General features: G+C 45.1%; 1 protein-coding gene across 1 annotated transcript in view; it reads left to right on the top strand.

Annotated features, from left to right (window-relative positions):
• Positions 1 to 3,803: 3,803 nt before the first annotated feature.
• The window catches only part of LOC311236832 (KN motif and ankyrin repeat domain-containing protein 1-like), a 35,577-nt gene continuing 15,352 nt past the window's right edge, over positions 3,804 to 24,028 (top strand). Inside the window, exons 1-5 of the mRNA XM_084324607.1 lie at positions 3,804 to 6,409; positions 7,278 to 7,436; positions 12,708 to 12,816; positions 16,465 to 16,644; positions 20,584 to 20,671. Coding sequence (XP_084180733.1) covers positions 3,943 to 6,409; positions 7,278 to 7,436; positions 12,708 to 12,816; positions 16,465 to 16,644; positions 20,584 to 20,671 — 3,003 coding nt within the window. The 5' untranslated portion in view covers positions 3,804 to 3,942. The remainder of the gene's footprint in view (positions 6,410 to 7,277; positions 7,437 to 12,707; positions 12,817 to 16,464; positions 16,645 to 20,583; positions 20,672 to 24,028) is intronic.

Raw genomic sequence — 24,028 nt, 5'->3', positions numbered from 1 at the left:
TGAGAACTGGAGTGCGAGGGGATGTAACACTTTTTTTTTTGAATACTCGATTTTTTTAGAGTGATATGATATTGTTATCGATATCGTTATCGCGATATCATTTTTGGCCATATCGCCCAGCCCTATGCTGTTAACACTGCCAGCTCTTCCATGGGCGTCGTGGAGCTGGCTCCCCTCTAGGGGGCAGTGCTGGGTTGGGAGGAGGCCTGCGTGGAGGTCCTGTCTGTGGCTGCGTGCGTCCCTCAGGCTCGGTGCTGCTTGAGCGCAGGCCAACAGTGGGTTCTCACCACCTAACCAGAGTCCTCAAAATAGAGAGAGGCATGTTAAGCATTTCACAAAACAGCCTGCCCTCACTGCCAGGCCAGCCTGCCTCGTCTCGGAAGGGCCTGGATTGGATCACAGGCATTGTTTTAAACAGGGTTCGCACAAGGTGCTTAAAGTGCTTGGTTTTTGTTTGGGGGGGGGGGGGAGTCGAGGCCTGGAATTCATTGAAAACAGCAATTCTTTTAGCAATGTGCTTAAAAAGTCCTTGGAATTCAAATCAACCATTCGCATTGAAAGTTGTGTTCATCCATGATCAAATTGTTCTGAATCAAGAAATTGCATTTTTGTATCTAAAGTCGGAAAGCCATAAATACCAGATTTTTTCCAAAAAATATTAAACGCATTTAAAGGTGAATTGGATCCTTTTAAATGCCCTTTTAAAATGAGAAATAGTGCTTGGAAACGTACTTGAAAGTCCTTGAATTTCATTTGGCAATGTCTGGGAACCCTTGACCCTTGACCTCGGTAACTTGACCTAGATTGAAGACATAATCATCTGCTACAAACTTCTGCACAATCCACTCATCTGTTTAAATATGTTTCTTTGTAATCTCTGATGTGAAGACCGAATAGACGGTAATCTGAGTCACTAACTCAGAGTCTGTACATACCTGCATATAATCCTTTTTTACATATCTGTAGATATGTGTAGATATCAGTGATTGTAGATATTTTAGTGATTATTGCAACCCATGCAGATTTTGAGGCAGCTTTTGCACGGTATATACCATATATATATATATACTGTATATTCACATATGTCTGTACATACCTGTATATAATCTTTTTTTATTTTTTACATATCTGTAGATAGTGATATTATATCTATATCTGTACATATCCCTTACCTACTCTTACTAGTTACGCTGCTGGCCAGTATGACTTACTACCATAGTGTCTTTATACCTGCATCACTGTACATATTAACACTACAACTCTGTACATACATCTGTTTAACACTATTACTCTGTAGTACTCATTTATATATGTTATACCCAGTTTAATCACCTGTACATTGTATATTACTATCGCACTTTACTGTTACATTTGCACTCTGGTTGGATGCCAAACCTCTTAGTTTTACTGTACTTGTGCTGCATGATGACAAAGACAATACATTTGAATCTAATCTAACCGATTGACATAATTGGTGACTGTGCACATTTGAGTCAATACTGTTCTTTCTTTGTGAGGCTCCCTCCCTCAAGGTATCATGTTCTGACAACTGGAGAGGCGCTTACTCACAGGAAAAGTGATAACAGTCGTCTTTGTGCTCTGAACCGAAGAGCAGCTTTCTGCTTAATGTGCCTTTGAAGTATCGCCTGCAATATGTCTTGCCTGGCATTGTATTTCCTTTATGCTGCACTGTAACGTTATCTGTTATTGACTGTTGGCCCTGAGCCCTTTCTCTCTCTCTCTCTCTCTCTCTCTCTCTCTCTCTCTCTCTCTCTCTCTCTCTCTCTCCTCTTTCAATCTCTCTCTCTCTGCTCTTTCTCTATCTCTCTTTCTTTCTTTGTCTCTATCCCCCCCCCTCTCTCTCTCTCCCCCATCTCTCTGCTCTTTCTCTCTCTCCTATCTTTCTTTCTTTCTACATCCCCTCTCTCTCTCTCTCTTAACAACAACATTGAAGAAATGCAAAGAATTGAAGATGTTAAGCAATGTTTATTTTGTTTGTGTCTTTAATTCCTTTTTAATATTCAGACGTAACCAACGACTTGACAGGATCGGCAGTGGATGAATCACGGCACTATCCATAAAGGATCCAGTGGATGAATCGCTCCACTATCCATAAAGGATCCAGTGGATGAGTCGCTCCACCATAAATAAAGGATCAAGTACATTCATGGCTCAAGACACTGACATCTTTAGAAATGGAGCAGGTAACTTTGCATATGGATTTGTTTTGTCGTCTTCAAGGTAATGACTTAAGCGACAAATCCAATGTTGGTCATGTTCTAGTTAATGCCACTTTTCTCACATTCTCTCATCTGCACATTTCAAAAGATGCATCTTAAATATAATACCTATATCCTCACCCGTTTGTACTTACCTGCACATCTATATCTATACATATCCTACTCTTACTACTAGTACTCGGTAGTAGTCATACTGTCTCTTTATTTATTATACTACAACTCTGTACATACATCTGATTAGCACTACATTCAGTAGTACTAATTTGTATATTTTGTACCTAGTTCAAGGTCTTTATTTGTCAAATACACAGCGATGCAGGGGGCATTGCAGGTAATGACATGTTTGTGTTTCGAGCTCAGGCTGAAAGGGTTAACACGTCGCGTGGCAGTGAAAGGGTTAACATTCCGTATTGTCGCAGTGAAAGGGTTAAACCATTTGGTAGTGCGGCAGTGAAAGGGTTAAGAAACAACAATGAATACAACAAGAATGGTAACACTAGTTTAACCACCTGTACATTGTATATTACTTTTGCACTTTACTGTTACATTAAGCACTCTGGTTAGATGCCAAACAACTCCAGTCCACAGTGTCGGTCGCTAAGTCGAGAAAAGGGCTTAGAAAGGGTTATATTTTAGTTTGATTCAGCGGTCGAGACGCTCCGAGGAGGACCGGGGGTTGAGAGAGAGAGAGATGCCAAGAGTATGGTTGGGCATTTGGAAGGAGACGACTGCACAGTAATTATAGCGGAGCCGGGGCCGCAGCCTTTTGCAGAGAGACATACCATTTGGTGGAGTGGTGTCGGCCAATGACTGTTCAAACCATGGTGATGTTACTGTATGTGTCGACGCTATTGGACGGGTGTCCGTGTTCGTCCCTCCCTCCTCCGCCGCCGATGGGCTATGCGACGAGAGATCACAGTTTAAAAAAAAAAGTATTTTGGAAGTGAGAGAAGGAAAGCTCAAGAGAGAGCGCAGGATGAGTGTGTGATACTACTGAGGTAAGGGGTGATGGGTAAAGGGATTTAGATTTTTACGTGCGGTAAAGCTGGATCCAGTGTGTACTTTCAGTAGCCGTTAGTAATTTTTCATATTGTTGAATTGATATTTGTTGATTCAGAATGTAAATAATCATATTTTTTTTATGGCATTACCATAATCTTTTATTCTGTATTTATCTCATTTGAAATATGTAATTTGTAGTCGTATCCCTCAAAATGCATAGTCAGTTTGTATGGTTGTCCCTGAATTTCATTACGATTTCATCACAGTGACTCGGGGGGAGAGATCTCAGGAATTCTGTTATTTCCACATTCTTTGTGTCTCTCATTTCCTAGTGGCCAACCCGATGTTTGGATTAACGTTTTTCTGTTTTTTTTGTTGCTATACAAGTAATAACAGTCTCGCTTGTTCTCCCCCCTCTCTGGCAGATCACAGTGGAAAAGTCACCCGAGACTCTGTGCCTTACTACCTGGAAACGGCCTACGGTTATCACTTGGATTTGGATTTCCTCAAGTGTGTGGACGACTTCCAGAACGGCACCACCATTAAGCGGCTAAGCTTCCGCAGGAGGCCCAGGGCGGCGGCCGACAATGTGGGGGGGGAACCGCCGAGCAGCGGCGGCACGCCGACCGGCGGCCAATGGGCCTCGTCCGAGTCCCTGTCCTCGGCTAGCAGCAGCGACGACACCAGACTATCCGCCGTCATGTCGTCTTCCGCCACCAGAGGGCGACCCCCTCTTCCGCCGCCCCACGGCTCCTCCGCCAACGAGGGACCCGCGTCGTCGACGAAGAAGCCTCTGCCCGCGGCGAGATCCCTGCCGAGGTACAACCCCGCGGTGGAGAAGACCCTGATGGAGACCCGGCGACGCCTGGAGCAGGAGAAGACGAGCGACCAGCAGCCGGAGCCCCCCCCGCAGCAGCCGGAGCCCCACCCCCGCCGACGTCTGGCCAGCTTCGGGGGCGTGAGCTCCGCGGGCTCGTCGTCCCCCTTCACCGGCGGCTGGGGCGCGTACAACCAGAACAACAACGGCAACAAACCCGACCTGCCCCAGGCCCTCCGCCTCGCTGCCTCCTCCAGCACGACGTCCCTGAGCTCCGGCGTCTGCACCCCGGCGGCGGGGGCGGGCCTCAGCGCTGCGCACCTGCAGCACGTGCGCGACCACATGGTGGTGGCCCTGCAGCGGTTGAAGGAGCTGGAGGAGCAGGTGAGGACCATCCCCGTGCTGCAGGTGAAGATCTCCGTCCTGCAGGAGGAGAAGAGGCAACTGACCTCGCGCCTCGTCAAGACGAGCCGGGTCGACGACGAGACCCACCACCACCACCGGGGGGACCCGACCGGCGGCGGCGACGTGTTCCGGAAGAGAGCCCACAGCGCCGGGAGTTCTTCCACCCGCTTCCAGAAGCCCGGGATCGAGGAGGAGGAGACGTCGGATACTAAACGCGAGTCGGATTATACGGAGCGAATCGCCTACACCGGTCTTAAGGAGTTTAAGCAGCTGACGCGGGAGATGCAGGCACTGGAGAGGACCATCACAGGTGGACGACTGCAGGCACAACACCACAGGCCGAGTTGTACCACCCTGCGCGAGAGGCCGTCGTCGTGTGAGACGGTGGCAGTTGGCACCGATGATGAAGACATCGGCGCCGTCGACTCGTCCAAACTTCCAAAGCAAAACAGAGACGCTTCTGTGAACACTGACCCGCCGACGGAGACGCGATCCTTCGCAACGGAGGTGTCCGAGGTCGACCTGGGAATCGTCGCGGAGCAGGAGGCGGAGATCGACGCCCAGCAGCGCGCGATCGAAGCGCTGAAGGGGAGAGTCTGCCAGCTGGAGACGGAGTTGAAGGAGTCGGCCCTCCAGACGGAGATGAGCCGTCTGAAGTCGGAGCTCCAGGCGGCGGCGGCGGCCAGGAGTCGCGTCGACAAGGCCTCCCTCGCGGTCGGCCCCTCCACCCAGAGCGTCGGCGTCGAAGCCAGGACTCAGACCAGGAGCCTGGGAGTCGGCAACCACACGGACTTCCGGGACGTCGGCAGCACCGTGGGGGAGAGGACGGAGGTCTGCGCCGTGGGGGTGTCTTGTAGGCCCGAGTCGAGGAGTGTGAGCACGGGCCCGGATGAACCCATGACCCGCTGGGAGGTGAGGGAGCGAGTGGAGACCAAGGAGCAATGCGTGGGGATGATACAAGCGGTCACGCACTCGCAAGGCGTGGGCACGGAGATGACGTGTGTGTGTGAGGCGGGGACCAACACGGATACGACGACGACGATGATGGAGTTCTGGGGGTCCTCCGGGAAGGGACCGGCGGAGTACCGTTCCGTGGCTTGCGGGGGCGACTGTTCGGTCCACGTGACCGTTAGCGAGGCGAAGGAGTTGATGTCCCACGCCGTGGCGGTGGATCTGGGCACCGTGGCCTCCTGGCAGCAGACCGCCTCGCCGCAGACGGCCTCGCAGCGCACCAACACGGAGCCCAACTCCGTCTCGCGCTTCACCAACACCAGACACGCCTTCAACACCAACTCCAGCACCAATACCGTCCTCAACACGCAGGAGAAGCACACCAACACCGCGCAGACCGTGACCAGGACGGTGTCCGTGGGCCACCGGGTCCGAGACATTCAGGGGGGCGTGCCGAAAACGCGCTCGGTCGCCGTGGGAACCAGCGGGACCTGGACGGGAAGTAGCTCCAGCCAAACTCCACCGGTGGCGACGGCGGCAAAGGCGGTAACCCGAGACACGGGCGTGGGTATGACCGACGTCAATGAGAACTTCCTGGTCGGACTGAAGACGCGCAACATGGCCTGCGGACCCTCCCGTCTGCCCGACCCCGCCACCACCCGGAGCGTCGGCGTGGGCGAGGGCAAGATCCGGGACTTCTCCGTTTCGCCGCAGCAGCAGCAGGCACCCGCCGGTCAGACGCCTCGGCAGCAACCCTCGACACCGTCGTCGTCTCAGCCGGACCCGGGGCCGGCAGACCGGGGGCTGGACCAGTACATAGAGACGATGCACAGGCTTCTGAGGGAGCTCGGGGAGGGGCACGTCGGCGTGGAGCCACCCGGCGGCCTGGGCGGCATCAGCTCCCAGCTGTCCAGCACCTTGTCCTGCATCGACACGGCCGTGAGACACGGGGAGGCGGAGCCCCGGCCACCAGACTCCTCCCAGGCTGCAGCAGGTGGGACTGTGATCATGTTTGTTTACCAAGTGTGTGCCACGCTTAAGTGTGACTAATCTGTTATCTATTTTTAAGAGTGTATCGTTCGCAATCACAATGTCCAATTCTCTTTTCTCTTTCTTTCTTTCTTTCTTTCTCTTTCTTTCTTTCTTTCTCTCTCTTTATCTCCCTCTCCCTCCTTTTCTTTCTTTCTTTCTTTCTTTCTTTCTTTCTTTCTTTCTTTCTTTCTTTCTTTCTTTCTTTCTTTCTTTCTTTCTTTCTTTCATTCTCTCCCTCTCTCTCACCCTCTCTCTCACCCTCTCTCTCTGTCTCTCTCACCCTCTCTCTCTGTCTCTCTCACCCTCTCTCCCACCCTCTCCCACCCTCTCTCTCTCTCTCACCCTCTCTCCCACTCTCTCGCTATCTCTCTCTCTCTCACCCTCTCTCTCTCTCTCTCTCTCTCTCACCCTCTCTCCCACTCTCTCTCTCTCTCTCTCTCTCTCACCCTCTCTCCCACTCTCTCTCACCCTCTCTCTCTATCTCTCTATCTCTCTCTCTCTCACCCTCTCTCCCACCCTCTCTCTCTCTCTCACCCTCTCTCCCACTCTCTCTCTCTCTCTCTCTCTCTCTCGCTATCTCTCTCTCACCCCTCTCTCTCACCCTCTCTCTCTGTCTCTCTCTCTCACCCTCTCTCTCTCTCTCTCTCTCTCTCTCTCTCTCCTCTCTCTCCCTCTCTCTCTCTCTCTCTCTCTCTCTCACCCTCTCTCCCACCCTCTCTCTCTCTCTCTCTCTCTCTCTCTCTCTCTCTCTCTCTCTCTCTCTCTCTCTCGCTCTCTCTCTCTCTCTCTCTCTCTCTCTCTCTCTCTCTCTCTCTCTCTCTCTCTCTCAGCCCACAGACAGCCTCAGTCCCTGTCTTGGATCTCAAGTAACTCCTGTAAGAGCAGCAGCGATACGGCAAAGTCTGCCGTCAGTCATCGGTCGAGTAACGACTCTGAGGTCAAGAGGAAGATCCAGCTGATGGAACAGCATGCGTCCTCTGCTCTGCAAGGTAGAGGTGTGTGTGTGTGTGTGTGTGTGTGTGTGTGTGTGTGTGTGTGTGTGTGTGTGTGTGTGTGTGTGTGTGTGTGTGTGTGTGTGTGTGTGTGTGTGTGTGTGTGTGTGTGTGTGTGTGTGTGTGTGTGTGTGTGTGTGTGTGTGTGTGTGTGTGTGTGTGTGTGTGTGTGTGTGTGTGTGTGTGTGTGGGAAGCACACATGCTAATGACCTTTTTGATATCCCTTTTTATAATCCGTTATCCGCGTGAATCATTGCGGTGACAGATACACATAGGAAGGTACCGAGCGAAAACATCTCTTTTCCTGAAGTATCCTCTTCTCTGACTTAACCCTTTCACTACCACACTACAGACGGTTAACCTTTCACTACCACACTACAGAAGGTTTACCCTTTCACTACCACACTACAGAAGGTTCACCTTTCACCGTCTCTAGTGTGGTTGTGAAAGCGTTAACCTTCTGTAGTGTGGTAGTGAAAGGGTTAACATTCTGTAGTGTGGTAGTGAAAGGTTAACCGTCTGTAGTGTGGTAGTGAAAGGATTAACCTTCTGTAGTGTGGTAGTGAAAGGGTTAACCTTCTGTAGTGTGGTTGTGAAAGGTTAACCTCTGTAGTGTGGTAGTGAAAGGGTAAACCTTCTGTAGTGTGGTAGTGAAAGGGTTAAGATTCTGTATTGTCGCAGTGAAAGGGTTAACCTTCTGTAGTGTGGTAGTGAAAGGGTTAACCTTCTGTAGTGTGGTAGTGAAAGGGTTAACCTTCTGTAGTGTGGTTGTGAAAGGTTAACCTCTGTAGTGTGGCAGTGAAAGGGTTAACCTTCTGTAGTGTGGTTGTGAAAGGGTTAAGATTCTGTATTGTCGCAGTGAAAGGGTTAACCCTTTGGTAGCGTGGTAGTGAAAGGGTTCAGAGGAGGAAGCGGCTCTCTTTGATTTGGCAAATTGGCCGCTTTGAGGCTTTGCACTTGAACTGTGTGGAATGATATTTGGCTTTTGGAAAAGCACCCGTCTCCCACGACACAGTGGTCTGGTCTGCGGCGGACGAGGGGCTAAAATTGAATGGCTTTGTTGGACAAAGAATGTTTAAGTTCTTTTTTTATTTTTATTTTTTGAAGGGGAGCTGAAAGCGTAACCAGAACTGGTGCAGCCAACAGCAGTGCTTGTGGATTTAAAGGAACATGCCGACATTGTGGGAAATGTGTAGGCCTGACCTTCGATAATTTTTTTGGAATTTGATGGAATTTGAAGCTTCGGGGCCGAGATTCGATTTTAATTTGAAGCTTCGGGGGGGGGGGGGGGGGGGGGGGGAATATATGTATTATATATTTTTTTTATTATTATATATTTTTTTATGTTGTGGGACTTGTACAGCACTTTGTTCAACTTTGTCCGTGCTGTAAAGTTTAAACCTTTTTAAATCTTAGACAAACGAAACACTTTGCTTCCATGAAATATTGTAAGCCGTCATTTGAGGCTTCATAAAAGCAGCACAATGAACACAAATCTGTCAGTGCCGAGTCCGACCTCATCTTAAATAACTAACAGCACTCATCTTAAATAACAAACAGCATTGCTTGTTGTAGTTAACAAAGAGAGGCAGAGTTGATTTAGCTAAAAAATTAAAAAAATCATTTATTTAAATTTTCTTTTATTGATTTTTACATAATCTAATTTTATTTTCATATTCGAATCCCATGCCCATCGAACGAAGCTTCGAAGCTTAGAAGTATTTAAGACAGCCCTAGAAATGTGCTTGTCTGACTTCTTCTCCAGAGTCAGACAAGACGATGGATACCAAATCTCTTGTCTGTGCGTTCGGTAGAAAGCTAACTGGCTGCAAGCCAAATGATAAGCGGATACAGACCACTAGCCTACAGTAGCTTAAAACTTTTGAGAGGTGTTTTGGGCCAACGGCTAGGCTAGCTGGTGTCCGTATCCGCTTGCATTCATTTTGTGCTAAACTAGGCCGGATAGCTTTCTACTGAACACGCAGAGAGGAAATTGGTATCTATCTTCTTGTCTGACTCTGGAGAAGACGGTAAGCGTATTTCCTATAATGTTGGCGTGTCCCTTTTAACCCTTTCTCACTACCACACTACAGAAGGTTAACCCTTTCACTACCACACTACAGACCGTCTGTAGTGAAAGGGTTAACCTTCTGTAGCGTGGTTGTGAAAGGGGTTAACCCTTTGTCGTGTGGCTGTGAAAGGGTTAACCTTCTGTAGTGTGGTAGTGAAAGGGTTAACATAATCAATAAATGGTAGCGCTCCAGATGGACCCTACTGGCTTTAAGGTTGTAGATGTTAACTATATAAATATTAAAGAGGCATTTAGTCGAATTTCTAACCATAATCCTATCATTCTGTTGTGAGGAGGATATGTGATAAATATACCGATGGGGCATACAGACCCTCATCTGCGCCTTTTGTTTACACTGTTTATTTTTCTCATATTTTTATATTCAGATCTAAACTAAGCAGGTTATTCTCAGTCCTCGCTCCACAACAGTGGAACAAACTCCCCACCACAGTCACGGCAGCTGAAACCCGGCCAATTTTGCCGCAGCCGACTAAAAAACACACCTTCAAACAATATCTGGAATAATATCTGAAGGAAAATTAAATACTAACCCTCTGGGGCGGCTAGGTGGTGTAGTGGGCAAGGCGCTCGCCATCAACGCTGGAGACGCTGGGTTCGAATCCAGCTCTCGGCGTTGCTATCAGCTTGGCTGGTCGTTCATACTAACACAATTGGCAGTATTAGGGGTGGTAAAGCTAATGGGTGGGTCCTGGGTGTTGTGGACAGCGACCCCTACAGTTCGGTCGGGGCGCCTGCACAGCGAGGGTAGGATCTGGAGGGAGGTAGTGTGACCTTCCACACGTTACACTCTCCCGGTGAGAATCTGCACGGCCAGGCTGGCTGCCGGCTGGCTGCACATGCGTCGGAGGAAAGCATGTGACAGTCTCCGGCCTCCCGGACCAACAGTAGGGGGGGTGCGCAACAACCAGGAAGGGGGTTGGGAATTGGCATAACGACTAACAGTGGGATGGGAGAAAAATCGGAAAAAAGGAGGGGGGGGAAAAGATAATAATAAAAAAAGAAAAAAAAACTAACCCTCTAACCTTTTTATTATTATGTACCCTAATACTATGCTACCATTCGTATACTACTACCTTGCTAATATGCCTATACTACTATGCACTTCAGAGTGTAACGCGGCTCAAGTTCAACACTATTTGACAAACGATGCCACTGACCCTTAGCTGCCAGAGATGTACCCCTCCTGGTGACTTGTTGTTCACAATCTGTAAGTCGCTTTGGATAAAAGCATCAGCTAAATGACTAAATTGTAATTTGATTGCCTATATTTATGTCTTTCTACCTGTACCCCCCCCATGCTGCTATGATGCCCGAATTTCCCCCAAGGGGATCAATAAGGGAATATCCTATCCGCTCTTATTCTGACATAAAAGCAACATGTTGCTCTGTCTCAAGAGCTCGGCACCCCGAGAGGTTTTGCCCGGAGCAGAATACATTTCCTCAAACTCTCCTGGAGTCGGGCCACTAACTTACTGCAGTCGAAGATAACTGAGGAAATAAGTGTCTGCAGTTTCACTCGAGTTCTGCTCCAGAGGTTCTGTGCGTGCCGTTGTGACCGAGCTCTCAAGACTCAGAACACGCTGGTCACATGTCGTCAAAACGAAGGCCAAGTGGCCCTTTTTTAATATATTGGGGGGGGGGGGGGGGGGGGGGGACACACAAGTTTAAACTGTGGTCAGAATGGTATTCGGTTGTTAAGTCGTGACGTATCGACCTTCAATAAACGAGTTCCCGAGGCCAGGCTTCCTGCGTGTCTTCTCGTCGTGCGTCAGTCCTCGGTGTCCCTTGTTGTTTTAATGGATCCGAGTCATAAAGAAACTGAGAGCGGAGCGTTTGGCCCCCGGACATGAATATAATACATCACGCGTGGCGTCGGGCTTAACAACCCAATAGGGGCGCAGTGCCACTACGACACGTGCCAGCGTCACCACCACAACATGCCAGTGCCACCACGACACGTGCCAGCGTCACCACCACAACATGCCAGTGCCACTACGACACGTGCCAGCGTCACCACCACAACATGCCAGTTTTTATTTATTATTTAAATTATCATTCTTTATTTTTTTGCACTGAAAGCTCTGGAAACAGACATTGTCTAATACATGATTGCTTTGTCCCCTGTTCCACTGTGTGTGTCTGTGTGATTGATTGATTGATTGATTGAAAACTTTATTAACAGATTGCAGAATGGGTACAATACAGTACGGCTCAATACACACAATTGTTAAGGGGATGCAGACCAGAGAGAGACTTTCGTCTTGTTTACATCAGGGTCCCCCATTTTCAGTTCATCATAATATAACATACATGACATACAGGTAGACAGTACTGTTACATCTAGACATTTATGACATACCAGATCTACAAATATACAGTACTGTTTATGAGTTTGTGTGTGTGTGTTTGTGTTCATGCGTGTGTTTTCGTGTTCAAAGTTAAACTATTGTGCAACTTTATACACTGTACTTAATGTTTGTAAGTTGCATGCAATTACAGCAAGCGGCTTTCTTTATTGCAAATTTGTTTGCCTCCTATACGGGGGGGGGGGGGGGGTTACACATCGCCTCCAGACCACCCCCTAGTTGAGACTCAAGTTTTGTTTTATTTGTCACATATAAGGTACATGTACATTACAGTGAAATGCTTGGCTCTGCATGAGCCTCCTGAGATTGTGCTTCATACACACACAAGAAAAGGACACTTTAAAGGAAGGAAAAAGGACACTTTAAGAAAATAACTTGTTGTGATTGTTGCATAGTATAGTTAGTAACAGCAAGTATAGCATATAGGGACATAGAAGGAAAACTGCACATTGTATAGGAGTGTACATCCAGTGCCTTTAAGCGATTTATTAACATGTCTATTTACCATGTGTATTCTAGTTATCTTATTATTATTATTATTATTACTACTATTACTATTGTTTTATTGCCAACCGCATTTCACTGTATGCCCTGGTATGTATGTGATGAATAAACTCTTGAATCTTGATACAGTAAAAAAAGTTCAAGAATAAAGACCAAACACTATACAAAATAGTACAAAATGCAAACAAATGCAAAAATGTGCTAGAGAAGCAGTGCAAATCTCAGCACCATCGTGTTTGAAAGGCCTGGGCAGAGCCCCGATACTGTGTGGGTTATGTAAGCTTTTTCTCCACGGTTGCTCCCAGGAAGGCCAAATAATTCCAGTATGCTGCGGTCGATCATGAAGAAACAAGACGGCGACGGAGGCTGCAGCGGCAACAGGAAGAACTTGAAGTTTATGGGGGTGACCACAGGGTAAGGATCCTGTCTTGGCTCCTTAGATATCTGTGGCCATCGATGGAGACCGATGATATTTATGATATATGATTGAGTTTTCCTTTTATACATTTATTTTTTACTCTCTTACACGATGAAATGTGCTTTCATTTATCAAAGAAAGGAATCAACTACAAGTATAATTTTAGAACCGGTATTGGATTTGAAATAATTGGGACTAGAATTTTTTAAAGAATACTTAACCATTGCTAAATCATGTCATGTCAAGTGTTCCTTTATTAATCCCCTTGGGGGAATTCAAGTGTCGTAGCAGCATGGGGGGGGGGGGGGGGGGGGGTAGGTTTTGAGACGGGATTTGAAGGTGGAGAGTGAGGGAGAGTCTCTGATGGTCTGAGGGAGGGTGTTCCAGAGTCGGGTACAGGTGGGGTAATAATAGAACGTGTGTGTGCGAGGCGGTTAGGTGGCCGAGCGGAGATTGCGTTCGTCACCAGCCCCGGAGCTGAGCTGGATTTGCCTGTTCGAATCCAGCTCACAGCTCCGGGGTTGTCACCAGCTTGGCTGGCCGTCTGCACTGATACAATTGGCTGTATCAGAGGGTGGGAGAAGCTGGCGGGGTGGGTCCGGGTCGTTGTAAACAGCGACTCCTACAGTTCGGTCGGGGCGCCTGCTAAGCGCGGATTGGACGTGAGGGGGATAGTGTGGTCCTCCCACACGCTACGCCCTCTCAATGAGAATCCGCGCTGCCAGGTGAAAAGAAGCGGTGATTGGCTGGACGTGTGTCGGAGGAAGCACGTGGTAGCCTCCACTCTCCCAGATGATCGGACTGTGGGGGGTAAGTGCGCAGCGACCAGGAAGGGACTGGGAATTGGCATACGACTAACATTGGGATGGGAGAAAATCGGAGGAAAATGGAGGGGGAAAAAGACCAATAAAAAAAAAAAAAAAAAAAAACGTGTGTGTGTGTGTTGAAAACTTGATTGATTGATTGATTGATTGAAAACTTGATTAACAGATTGCAGAATGGGTACAATACAGTACGGCTCAAACAATTTGGCTCACATGCATTGAGTTGGACAGTTATATTGAGAGTAAATTAGTCTGAATCTGGCCTGCAGCGATCCAGTCATCGGGGACGTTGAATCCTTGTGTCGTGTTGATTACAGCTTGGTGAAATTATGTAGAAAATAGCCGTAGCTCGTCTGCTACCTTAGAGGATTTCTCTGAGCTGTAATTAACACAAGGATTCAACGTCCCCGATGACATTCAAATGACGAGTTAGCATTCCTTAAATGAGACGAGCTATTGCTATTTTTTCATCCACATACTTTCACAGAGCTGTAATTAACACAACGCAAGGATTCAATGTCCCTGGTGGCCATATTAAAAACCAATTTACTCTCCGTAACTGTCAAACTAAATTGATGTGTGCACAACAAGAGCTTTACATTTGAAAAGTTTTCATTTAGCCAACGCTTATATCCAAAGCGACTCACAAATTGTGAACAACAAGTCAGCAGGAAGGGTACGTCTCTGGCAGCTAAGAGTCAGTGGCGTTGTTCGTCAAATAGTGTTGAACTTGAGTCTTACACTCTTGAGTGCATAGTAGTGTAGACATACTAGCATGATAGGTACTGTAGTAGTATACGTATTGTAGCATAGTTTTATAGACATAGCATGATAGGTAGAAGTATAAGTATAGTAGCTGATAACAAACTATCATTACACCTTGGTAAAACAGAGTCCATTCTCTTCGGTTCAAAAAACAAACTCGGCAAGACCGACGGCATCTCAGTTACAGTGGGTGACAATATTGTCACAAGGAAAGATGAAATTACATACCTAGGTTCCATACTAGAGGCAAATCTTTCCTGTGACAAAATGGCAACCAATGTAATAAAAAAAAAGTCAACCAACGAACTAGATTCTTGTACCGAATCTCCTCTCTGGTAAACAAAAATACCCTGAAGACTCTGGCAGGAGCACTCATTCAAGGGTACTACGACTATGCTTGCACCTCATGGTACCAAAGCACCTCAAAGGCGCTAAAAACTAAATTACAAACATCACAAAACAAACTGGTCAGACTACTGCTTGACCTTACTACTAGAACCCACTTACCCATGCCCACTTTGACGACCTAGGATGGCTTAGAGTAGACGACAGAGTACAGCAACTTGCAATGGGCCTGGTCTACAAAATACTTCCCAAAGGTCAGTGAATACCACGACCACAACACCAGAGGGAGCTCCACAAATCATGTTAAACCCAGATTCGGCTCAAACAAGGGACTAAACACGCTTCGCAATTATGCCATAACAATGTGGAATGCCCTACCCACAGCTGTAAAGGAATGTGAATCACTACCCACCTAAACCTCTCTAAAAGAGCACCTACGGGAGACTGCAATTCGAAACTGGCCCCTGTAAATGTCCAAACCCAACCCCCTCCAATGTACAGCCTGAAATGGGGGAACATTTTTAATGGGGGACCCTGATGTAAACGAGACGAAAGTCTTTCTCTGGTCTGCATCCCCTTAACAATTGTGTGTATTGAGCCGTACTGTATTGTACCCATTCTGCAATATGTTAATACGATTTTCAATCAATCGAGCCCAGCTCTCGGCGTTGCTACCAGCTTGGCTGGTCGTTCATACTAATACAATTGGCAGTATTAGGGGGTGGGAAGCTGGTGGGTGGGGATCGGACGTTGTGGACAGCGACTCCTACAGGTCGGTTGGTGCGCCTGCGCAGTAGAATCAGGAAGCGACGGGGGCGGCGTGTCCCTCCCACGCAGACCCTCGCCGCTGAGAGATCGTGCTGTGCAGGTGAAAAGATGCAACGGCTGCCTCCTCAAGTACCGGAGGGGACACGTGATGCAAGGCTTCGTCCACATTGCAGCCGGCTTGTGGGAGGCATGGCCAAACAGCGTTCGAGAAAGGGGAGGGTAGAATTTGACAATACGAAATTGGGGAAGGGAGAAAAATAGAAAATGGGGAGAAAAAGTAGATACAAAAATAAAAGATTTTCAATCAATCAATCAATCAATCAGCATAGTAGTATAGACATATTAGCATGATAGGTAGTAGTATAAGTATTGTAGCATAGTCGTATAGACATATTAGCATGATAGGTAGTAGTAAGTATTGTAGCATAGTAGTCGGGTACATAATAGTAAAAAAACAGTAAGGACGTTTTTATCTGTTTTTTAAAAGGTGTTCAACTGTTTAAACAGTCATTCAGAGTTGCACTGCACTATTGCTATTTTACTCTTGTCTATTCTATTTTGCTCTTTTATTACTGTCTATTTTAAAATTGTCTATATTATGTGTTTCAATGATAATCAAACCGTAAACAAAGAGGCCTATTGGGATGTTATATCCTAATGTGAAAGACTATGTGATTTGATGTGTCTTACCTTGACTTTGTCTATTTTGATGCTCATTTTATACTTATTATATGTCTGCACTTTATACATTGCTCTTGTCTTTTTACTGCTGTGAAGCACTTATATGCTATAATTATGCTATACAAATAACGTTTATTATTATTATTATTATTATTATTATTATTATTATTATTATTATGTGTGTGTGATTATGTGCTAAATAAACCAGCATTGTTTTTTTGGGTGAAGTTAAGAGCGTCATTCTGTTTGGTTGGTCTCCAGGTTAGACTTGTCCACCTGTGAACCCTACACCTGTGAGGACGCCAGCTCCGAGGACGAGGACAGGAAGGGCACCAGAAGATGGAGGGACGACACTGACGAAGGAAGATCGCACGCGAGCCACGTGAAGGGCGCCCCCTACAGGGAGCGGAGAGGCTTTGCGAAAGCAGACGCACAGCAGAGGTATAAATGCCCACAGAACGGACTAAATGTTCCTTGTGAGTGCCTAATGCGTTACTTTGTAACCTGCATACAGTATAATCCTTTTTACATATCTGTTAGGGGTGTAATGGTACACAAAAACCACGGTTCGGTACGTACCTCGGTTTTGAAGTTGCGGTTCGGTACAGGTTTTCGGTACAGTGGGGGAAAGTTTAAGTTTATTTATTTGGCTTTCCATGTTCCACTCAGGGGTGATGCAGTAACTGTTAAGTAGGGTTGGCAATGAATATTCTATATTCAAATTAATAATCGACTTGTAAAAAAATAAATAAAAATAAAAATAGATTGTGGGCCTCAATGCGCTGCACGACTGATAGGAGACACGCAATCTCATTGAACTGAATACAACAACAACCGTGACCACGTTATTGAATAGAGAAAGAAGCGTCATGCAGGTCCCTAATGGTAAATACTATTTCCTGTTTCATGCCAAGGAAAATATATCAATTCATGTTTATCACACTTTACAAGATTCCTTTATTGCCACACAACCAGGTTGGTGGTATTTGTGATCGGTACAGAGTGTATTGAGCTCTACAGTACATACAACTGGAACATAGATACATGTACCCCCCCCCCCTTCCCAGCAATGGATACATAATACAGCACAACATGACACAATAAATACATAAATACAGCACAGCACCACACACCACTTTGTTTGGAGGCGCGTTGCTGTGGATGAATGTCCATTATATGCCGCAGACTATCATTCATTTGATCTCCGAGAGACGGCCCCTTCTCAATCTAGCACCAATCCTCCTCACGCACTGAGAGAGAGAGGGTGTGTGTTTGTGTGTGTGTGCGTTCGCCACACTATGAGGCTATGCTAAATTACAGGTAATCTCTGTGTTGTGCGTGGGCTGAACGAACATCAGGCCCTTTGCTCAAGTTATATTTTGAGAAGGGGTGAACTTGGAGTTTTGAATTCAATTCTGCATGCAAAAAAAAGTTCTGCACATTCGTTCCATTGGTGGTTAACGTACCGTTGCATTTGTTCGGTACACAGCGTGTACAGAACTGAAGGTCTGTACTGAAACGGTTCAGTACGGATATGTGTACCGTTATACCCCTAATATCTGTAGATACTATATCTATATCTGTACCTACACTTGACCATGACTTACTACCATAATGTCTTTACTGTTTACCTGTATCACTGTACATAGTAATACTACAACTCTGTACATACATCTGATTAACACTATTACTCAGTACTACTCATTTATTTTATACCCAACTTAATCTCCTGTACATTGTATATCACTATTGCACTTTACTGTTACATTTGCACTCTGGTTGTATGCCAAACCTCTTTTCGTTATACTGTACTTGTGCTGTATGATGACAATACGTTTGATCTAATCTCATCTAATTTAAGTAAACCAAAGACTATCTGGTGGAAGTAAATTCACAGCGCTGACCAGAAGAGGGGCGATAAGTAGATAATTGAATGATGGGCTAGAGAAAAACACCAGGCTGAAGCTCTTCTGGGCCCCGTTCCCCGTACCTGGCTAACTGAGTTAGCCGGATCATTTCCAGTATAGCCTGACTTAAGCCGGACCTTTCTGTTCCCCGACGCTCGATTGTCTAAATCACCATGACAACAGATCAAAAAGTTTGAGCCTGGTCCGGAGCAGGGTTAAGTTCAGTTAGCTGGATGAACCATGGCCACGCCCCCGCAAAGAAAAGCCAGCTCGCTTCCTGAAATGATTCTCACAGTGTAGATCTGCATTATACCATTCTGAATTATGTTTCTGTGCTTCGTTTTCCTAGAGGGGGCTTTTGAAATGTATAATAATAGAACTAAATGCTGATAATAAATCATATTCAGCCTATAGATTTACTTTGTCCTAAATAAAATAATGCACGTCATATACGGCGCTCGGAGTGCGATACACGCTGCAGGCGCATTTCAAATGTGAATCCCGCGGGGATATTTTTAATGAATGAAACCTATCGGCCGTTTGGCTCTGATTAGTTTCATATATTCTCCGCTGTAGATTTGCTTAACGGAGCGCCCGGATTGTGTTTCATTCAAGCATAAAATCGAAGTGTCTATGCGTGGATTGTGGTTTTTGTGGATTATGAATTACGAGGACTCTGAGGATTGTTGAATTGTATCATCACTCACACGTTATTGTGATATTGTAACTGGGATTAAAATGTCTGATGAGATGCGCTGTTTGACGGATTTGAGAAATTGAATGAGCCGTTGACGTTACATTAATGCATTTGAGAATAAAGAGATAAAACTTCATTCAAAAGAAAAATATTCGAAACACGGGTCTCTTGTCCATTAATGGATACACAATGGATATATCCCGTCTGGCACAGTGGTCCAACGGCTAGTGCTTAATCCTGTCAACCGGGCGACCCGAGTTCGAAACCCCGCGCTTCGAATATAATTTTTTTGGAATATAATATTAATGATTATACGCAAAAGTAGCCTAGTTTTAAGTTAAAATATTATAAATCTACATGCATTGAGGATGTCATTCTTTATATAGCTCTAAACGTGCACCAAAGTATTTACATTGCAAAAAGAAGAAAAAGACAAGGAGGGGGATTCGAACACGGGCCGTCTGCGTGAAAGGCAAAAGCACAAACCGTCACACCACAGTGCAGATAAGTAAAATATCCACCATACATCAATCAATAGATAAGAGAGCCGTATCCTTATTCTGAAACAGTTGAACTAATTATTTTCGCTAGCAAGATCTCATTTGATTATTCAATGCATAAACCTACTGCCAGCAGGAACGTTTAAAGAAATATAATCTGATTGATTGGGGTAATGAGGGATTTAAAATTAGCCTATAGATTATGCATTTAACTTGTCGGCGAGGCTATTGAGCCGCCTGCAATCTGTTAATAAAGTTTTAAAACAATCAATCAATCAATGCCGTTAGAATATCAGGATTTCTGCGATCTACACCTGCTGTCTTTTCAACTGAAGCGGCCGCACGCAATTATCCAGAGTCTCAAGTCTGGTTCGAGTTAACGAGACTGAATCAGCGTTCGAGGAACAGGAAAATCCCGGCTTCAAACATCGGGTTAACTGAATCTGGATAATGGGACTCTTGATCGACTTAGTTGAACCAGGTACGGGGAATAGGGCCCTGGATCCCAGAGGCCCACAGCCCTGGAGCCGTTAGACCTGCAGTTTGTAAACCTGTGACATAAGAAGAAGAAGAAGTCTTTATTTGTTGTGCAGATTAACACACACATGTGAGACAGATGGGCGACACACAGGAACACACACACACACATGCACTGAGTCGCCGATGAAATGTCTCTTTGCACTTGACCCATCCCGTCATCCTTCCCCCCCAAAGGCAGGCGGGAGCAGTATGACTTACTACCATAGTGTCTTTATACCTGTATCACTGTACATATTAATACTACAACTCTGTACATACTGACGTACATCTGATTAGCACTATTACTCAGTAGTACAATAATGCTGTATATAGTGTATATATATATATTTATTCTTACCGTATAATATCTATCCACATCTGTCTGTACATGCCTGCACATAATCCTTTTTACACATCTGCAGATACTATATCTATATCTGTACATAACTCTTACCTACTCGTACTACTGTAGTTACGCTGCTGGCCAGTATGACTTACTACCATAGTGTCTTTATACATGTATCACTGTACATATTAATACTACAAATCTGTCCATACATCTGATTAGCACTATTACTCAGTAGTACTAATGTATATATTTTATACCCAGTTTAATCCCCTGTACATTGTATATTACTATTGCACTACTATTGTTACATTTGCACTCTGGCTGGATGCCAAACTTCTTTTTGTTATACTGTACTTGGGCTGTATGATGACAATACATTTGAATCTAATCTAATACTTTCCCAACAAGGTTTAAGCTCAGCGAGAAGATGTTTTCCGCATGCCAGGCGCTAAAGATCCATCTGAGCGACGACAAGGCTTTATCCAGCAGAGAACAGGTACGTTTTAGTTGATTGATTGATTGATTGATTGAAGTTTATTTCAAATATGCAACAACAACAAACAAACAACAAGTACAGATATAGCCTTAAGCCATTCAAATAATAAATGTATAAAAATAAGAATAAAACGCAAAAGTCAAACAACTTTTTTTTGTGTCATTACATATTATTTGAAAAGGAGTGGGAAGAAGTATACACTTATTTAATCCCACCCCTTTTCCTCAAGTCATAATTTGAAATGGCAATAAAGTATCTATCCATCTATCTATGTCTATATAAACCAAGGCTTTATATAGAAATAGATAGATGGATAGATACTTTATTGCCATTTCAACACATGGTTGATTGGGATTTGTCTCGGTGCAATGCTCATTTCAGCATAAAACCGTGTACTACTCGACTATGTACTATTCTTAAAAGGAGATGTCCTACACCTGAGACTTTGGAGTCTTCTACCAGAGGGACGGGGGTTAAATAGGTAGTAAGCAGGGTGAGAGGGGTCACCGATCATCTTCTCCCCTTTCCGCCTGATGTGTGTGGCATATATAGAGGCCACAGAAGGAAGATCACAGCCAAAGATTTTTTTACGCAAATAAAAAACATGCCAAGGCAGCTCTCCCTCTCTGCTAGTGCTAGGGATGCATGAACGCACATAATTGCATTCACCTTTATTTGAAAGGTATTTGTGACTGACTTTCTGATTTGAGAGATTAGAAAAGGTCCTCGGATGAGATCCTGAGTCGGGTGGCCGACCCGTGTGGTATGAAGTGACATACCATAAATAAAACAGGATGTAAGAGGAAGGACATTCATAGCCTAGGAATGTAGAGGCTCTGTAATTTTCCGCCTTTGGCTATTTCTCGGACCTAAAAATGTCAACGTTGTTTTTGAGTGAAAGGGATCATCTGGCCTGGGTGGACTTCCAGACGGCCACTGTGATTGCTGCGGAGGCTGTTGTCATGGAAATAGAGCGGAGGAAGGGAGGAGAGGTTCGGAAGAGGTTCGAAAACCCGCCCGACTAAAAACAATGTCTGAAATGAAGAACGAAAAATACTAACCTTCGTATTAAGATGAGATCAGATATTCCTCTATTAAATGTGGTCGTCATAGCGGCATAGCAATTACACAGCAATTAGAAACTGTCCCCTGTAAATGTTCAAATCCTCCAAAGTTTTTAATCAATCAATCAAGACATAAATATAGGCAAGATATTTATTATAGTAAAGATAGAAATAAGCAGTGTAAACAATATAAAAAAAATTTGATCCACTTTTTCTCCCATTTTCTATTTTTCTCCCATCCCAATTTTCGTATCATCCAACTCAACCCTCCCCTGTCTTTGAACGCTGTTTCTTGCCTCCCACAAGCCGGCTGCAATGTGGACTAAGTCATACATAGCACGAGTCCCCTCCGATACTCGAGGTAACAGCAGTCGCTTCCTGATTCTACTGCGCAGGCGCACCAACCGACCTGTAGGAGTCGCTGTCCACAACGCCCGATCCCCACCCATCAGTTTCCCTCCCCCTAATACGGCCAATGTGTATTAGTGCAGACGACCAGCTAAACTGAAAGCAATGTGGAGCGCTGGGCCCAGTCTCCAGTATTCGTGGTGAGCGCCTTGCCCACTGCACCACATAGCCGCACCTGTAAACAATATAATTAACTAAATATAAGATTATGAGCAAGTAAACCGTGTAATCAAAGGTGCAGATGAGGGTCTATATATATATATATATATATATAATATATATATATATATATATAGTATTGTCTTTTACAATTATGCACTCTGCTACTAAGGAATCGACCTGCCTATACTACTGCTAGTATGTCTTTACTACTATGCACTCAAGACTGTAGCACTCGGGTGCAACGCTGTTTGACTAACAATCTCACTGACCCTTAGCTGTCACCTACCCTTCCCCTCCTGCTGACTCACAGAACTTGTAGTGTGAAAGGTACCACTGGAGAGTAGTGTGAATCTGGAGAATTGGAAAAATAAGATGGGAGACAAGCATCAGTCAGAATGAAATGGTCTGACAGATGTTGATCGATAGGCAAGAGATGGGGAAAAAAACTGAAATTGTGTCTCTCTCACACACACACACACACACACACATACACACACACACACACACACACACACACACACACACACACACACACACTACTACTACCACCACCACCACTGAGCTACATAGAGATGTTGACATACTCCTTGGAAAAATAAGATGGGAGACAAGCATCAGTCAGAATGAAATGGTCTGACAGATGGTGATCGATAGACAAGAGATGAAAACTGAAATTGTGTCTCTCACATCACATGTACACACACACACACACGCACACACACACACACACACTACTACTACTACCACCACCACTGAGCTACATAGAGAGGTTCACAAGCTCCTTTCAAAGTGCTACTAGAGAAGTAGGTTGTTTTTGTTAGTTTTAGTCTTCTGCGGTTCTACTGCAGAGCGTCTGAGATCCTCCCCCTGAAGACGAGGTTTCGGAGCTTCAGTGAAACTTATTGTGTTCTCTTGTTTATTTTCTCTCAGCCGCGTCCCCGTAATTACAACACGGCCTTCTGCTATTCCAAGTTCAAACTGCTCAGTCTGCACACTGTCAATTATGGAGGCTTGCAAAACCCTGAGGTTTTGACGAAGACGCCTTTTTCCGCTATTCTAAAATAAAAAAATATGAGTGAAGGCTGGGCGTGTGCATGTGTCTGTGTGTGCATGTGTCTGTGTGTGCATGTGTCTGTGTGTGTGCATGTGCAAGGGCCTAGGTTTGATGTCAACATTGGGGCGGCTCTTTAAGCAGGGAGTCTGGTGATCTCCCTGGACAATGTCAGTGTATAATAGTGTCATAATGTAATAGTGTCATAGAGTAATAGTGTCGGTGTATAATAGTGTCATAGTGTATAATAGTGTCATAGTGTATAATAGTGTCATAGTGTATAATAGTGTCAGTGTATAATAGTGTCATAGTGTATAAGTCAAGTCAAGAGTTTTATTTGTCACGGTATACAAGTATACAGTGAAATGCGGGGGGTCTTGCCCGCAACGATTGTGCATAATACAATAATAATAATATAATAAGAATCCAATAGAACGACATTGTGCAATAATACAAGTAATCAAAAGTAGGGCATATCGGTATATGTAATATATAAGTGTCATAGTGTATAATAGTGTCAGTGTATAATAGTGTCAGTGTATAATAGTGTCATAGTGTATAATAGTGTCAGTGTATAATAGTGTCATAGTGTCATAGTGTATAATAGTGTCATAGTGTATAATAGTGTCATAGTGTCATAGTGTATAATAGTGTAATAGTGTATAATAGTGT

This window comes from Notolepis coatsorum (genome assembly GCF_963971535.1).
Source record: "Notolepis coatsorum genome assembly, chromosome: 11".
Taxonomy (NCBI): domain Eukaryota; kingdom Metazoa; phylum Chordata; class Actinopteri; order Aulopiformes; family Paralepididae; genus Notolepis; species Notolepis coatsorum.
The sequence above is the reverse complement of the archived record's forward strand: the minus strand, read 5'-3'. Positions and strand labels throughout refer to the sequence as shown.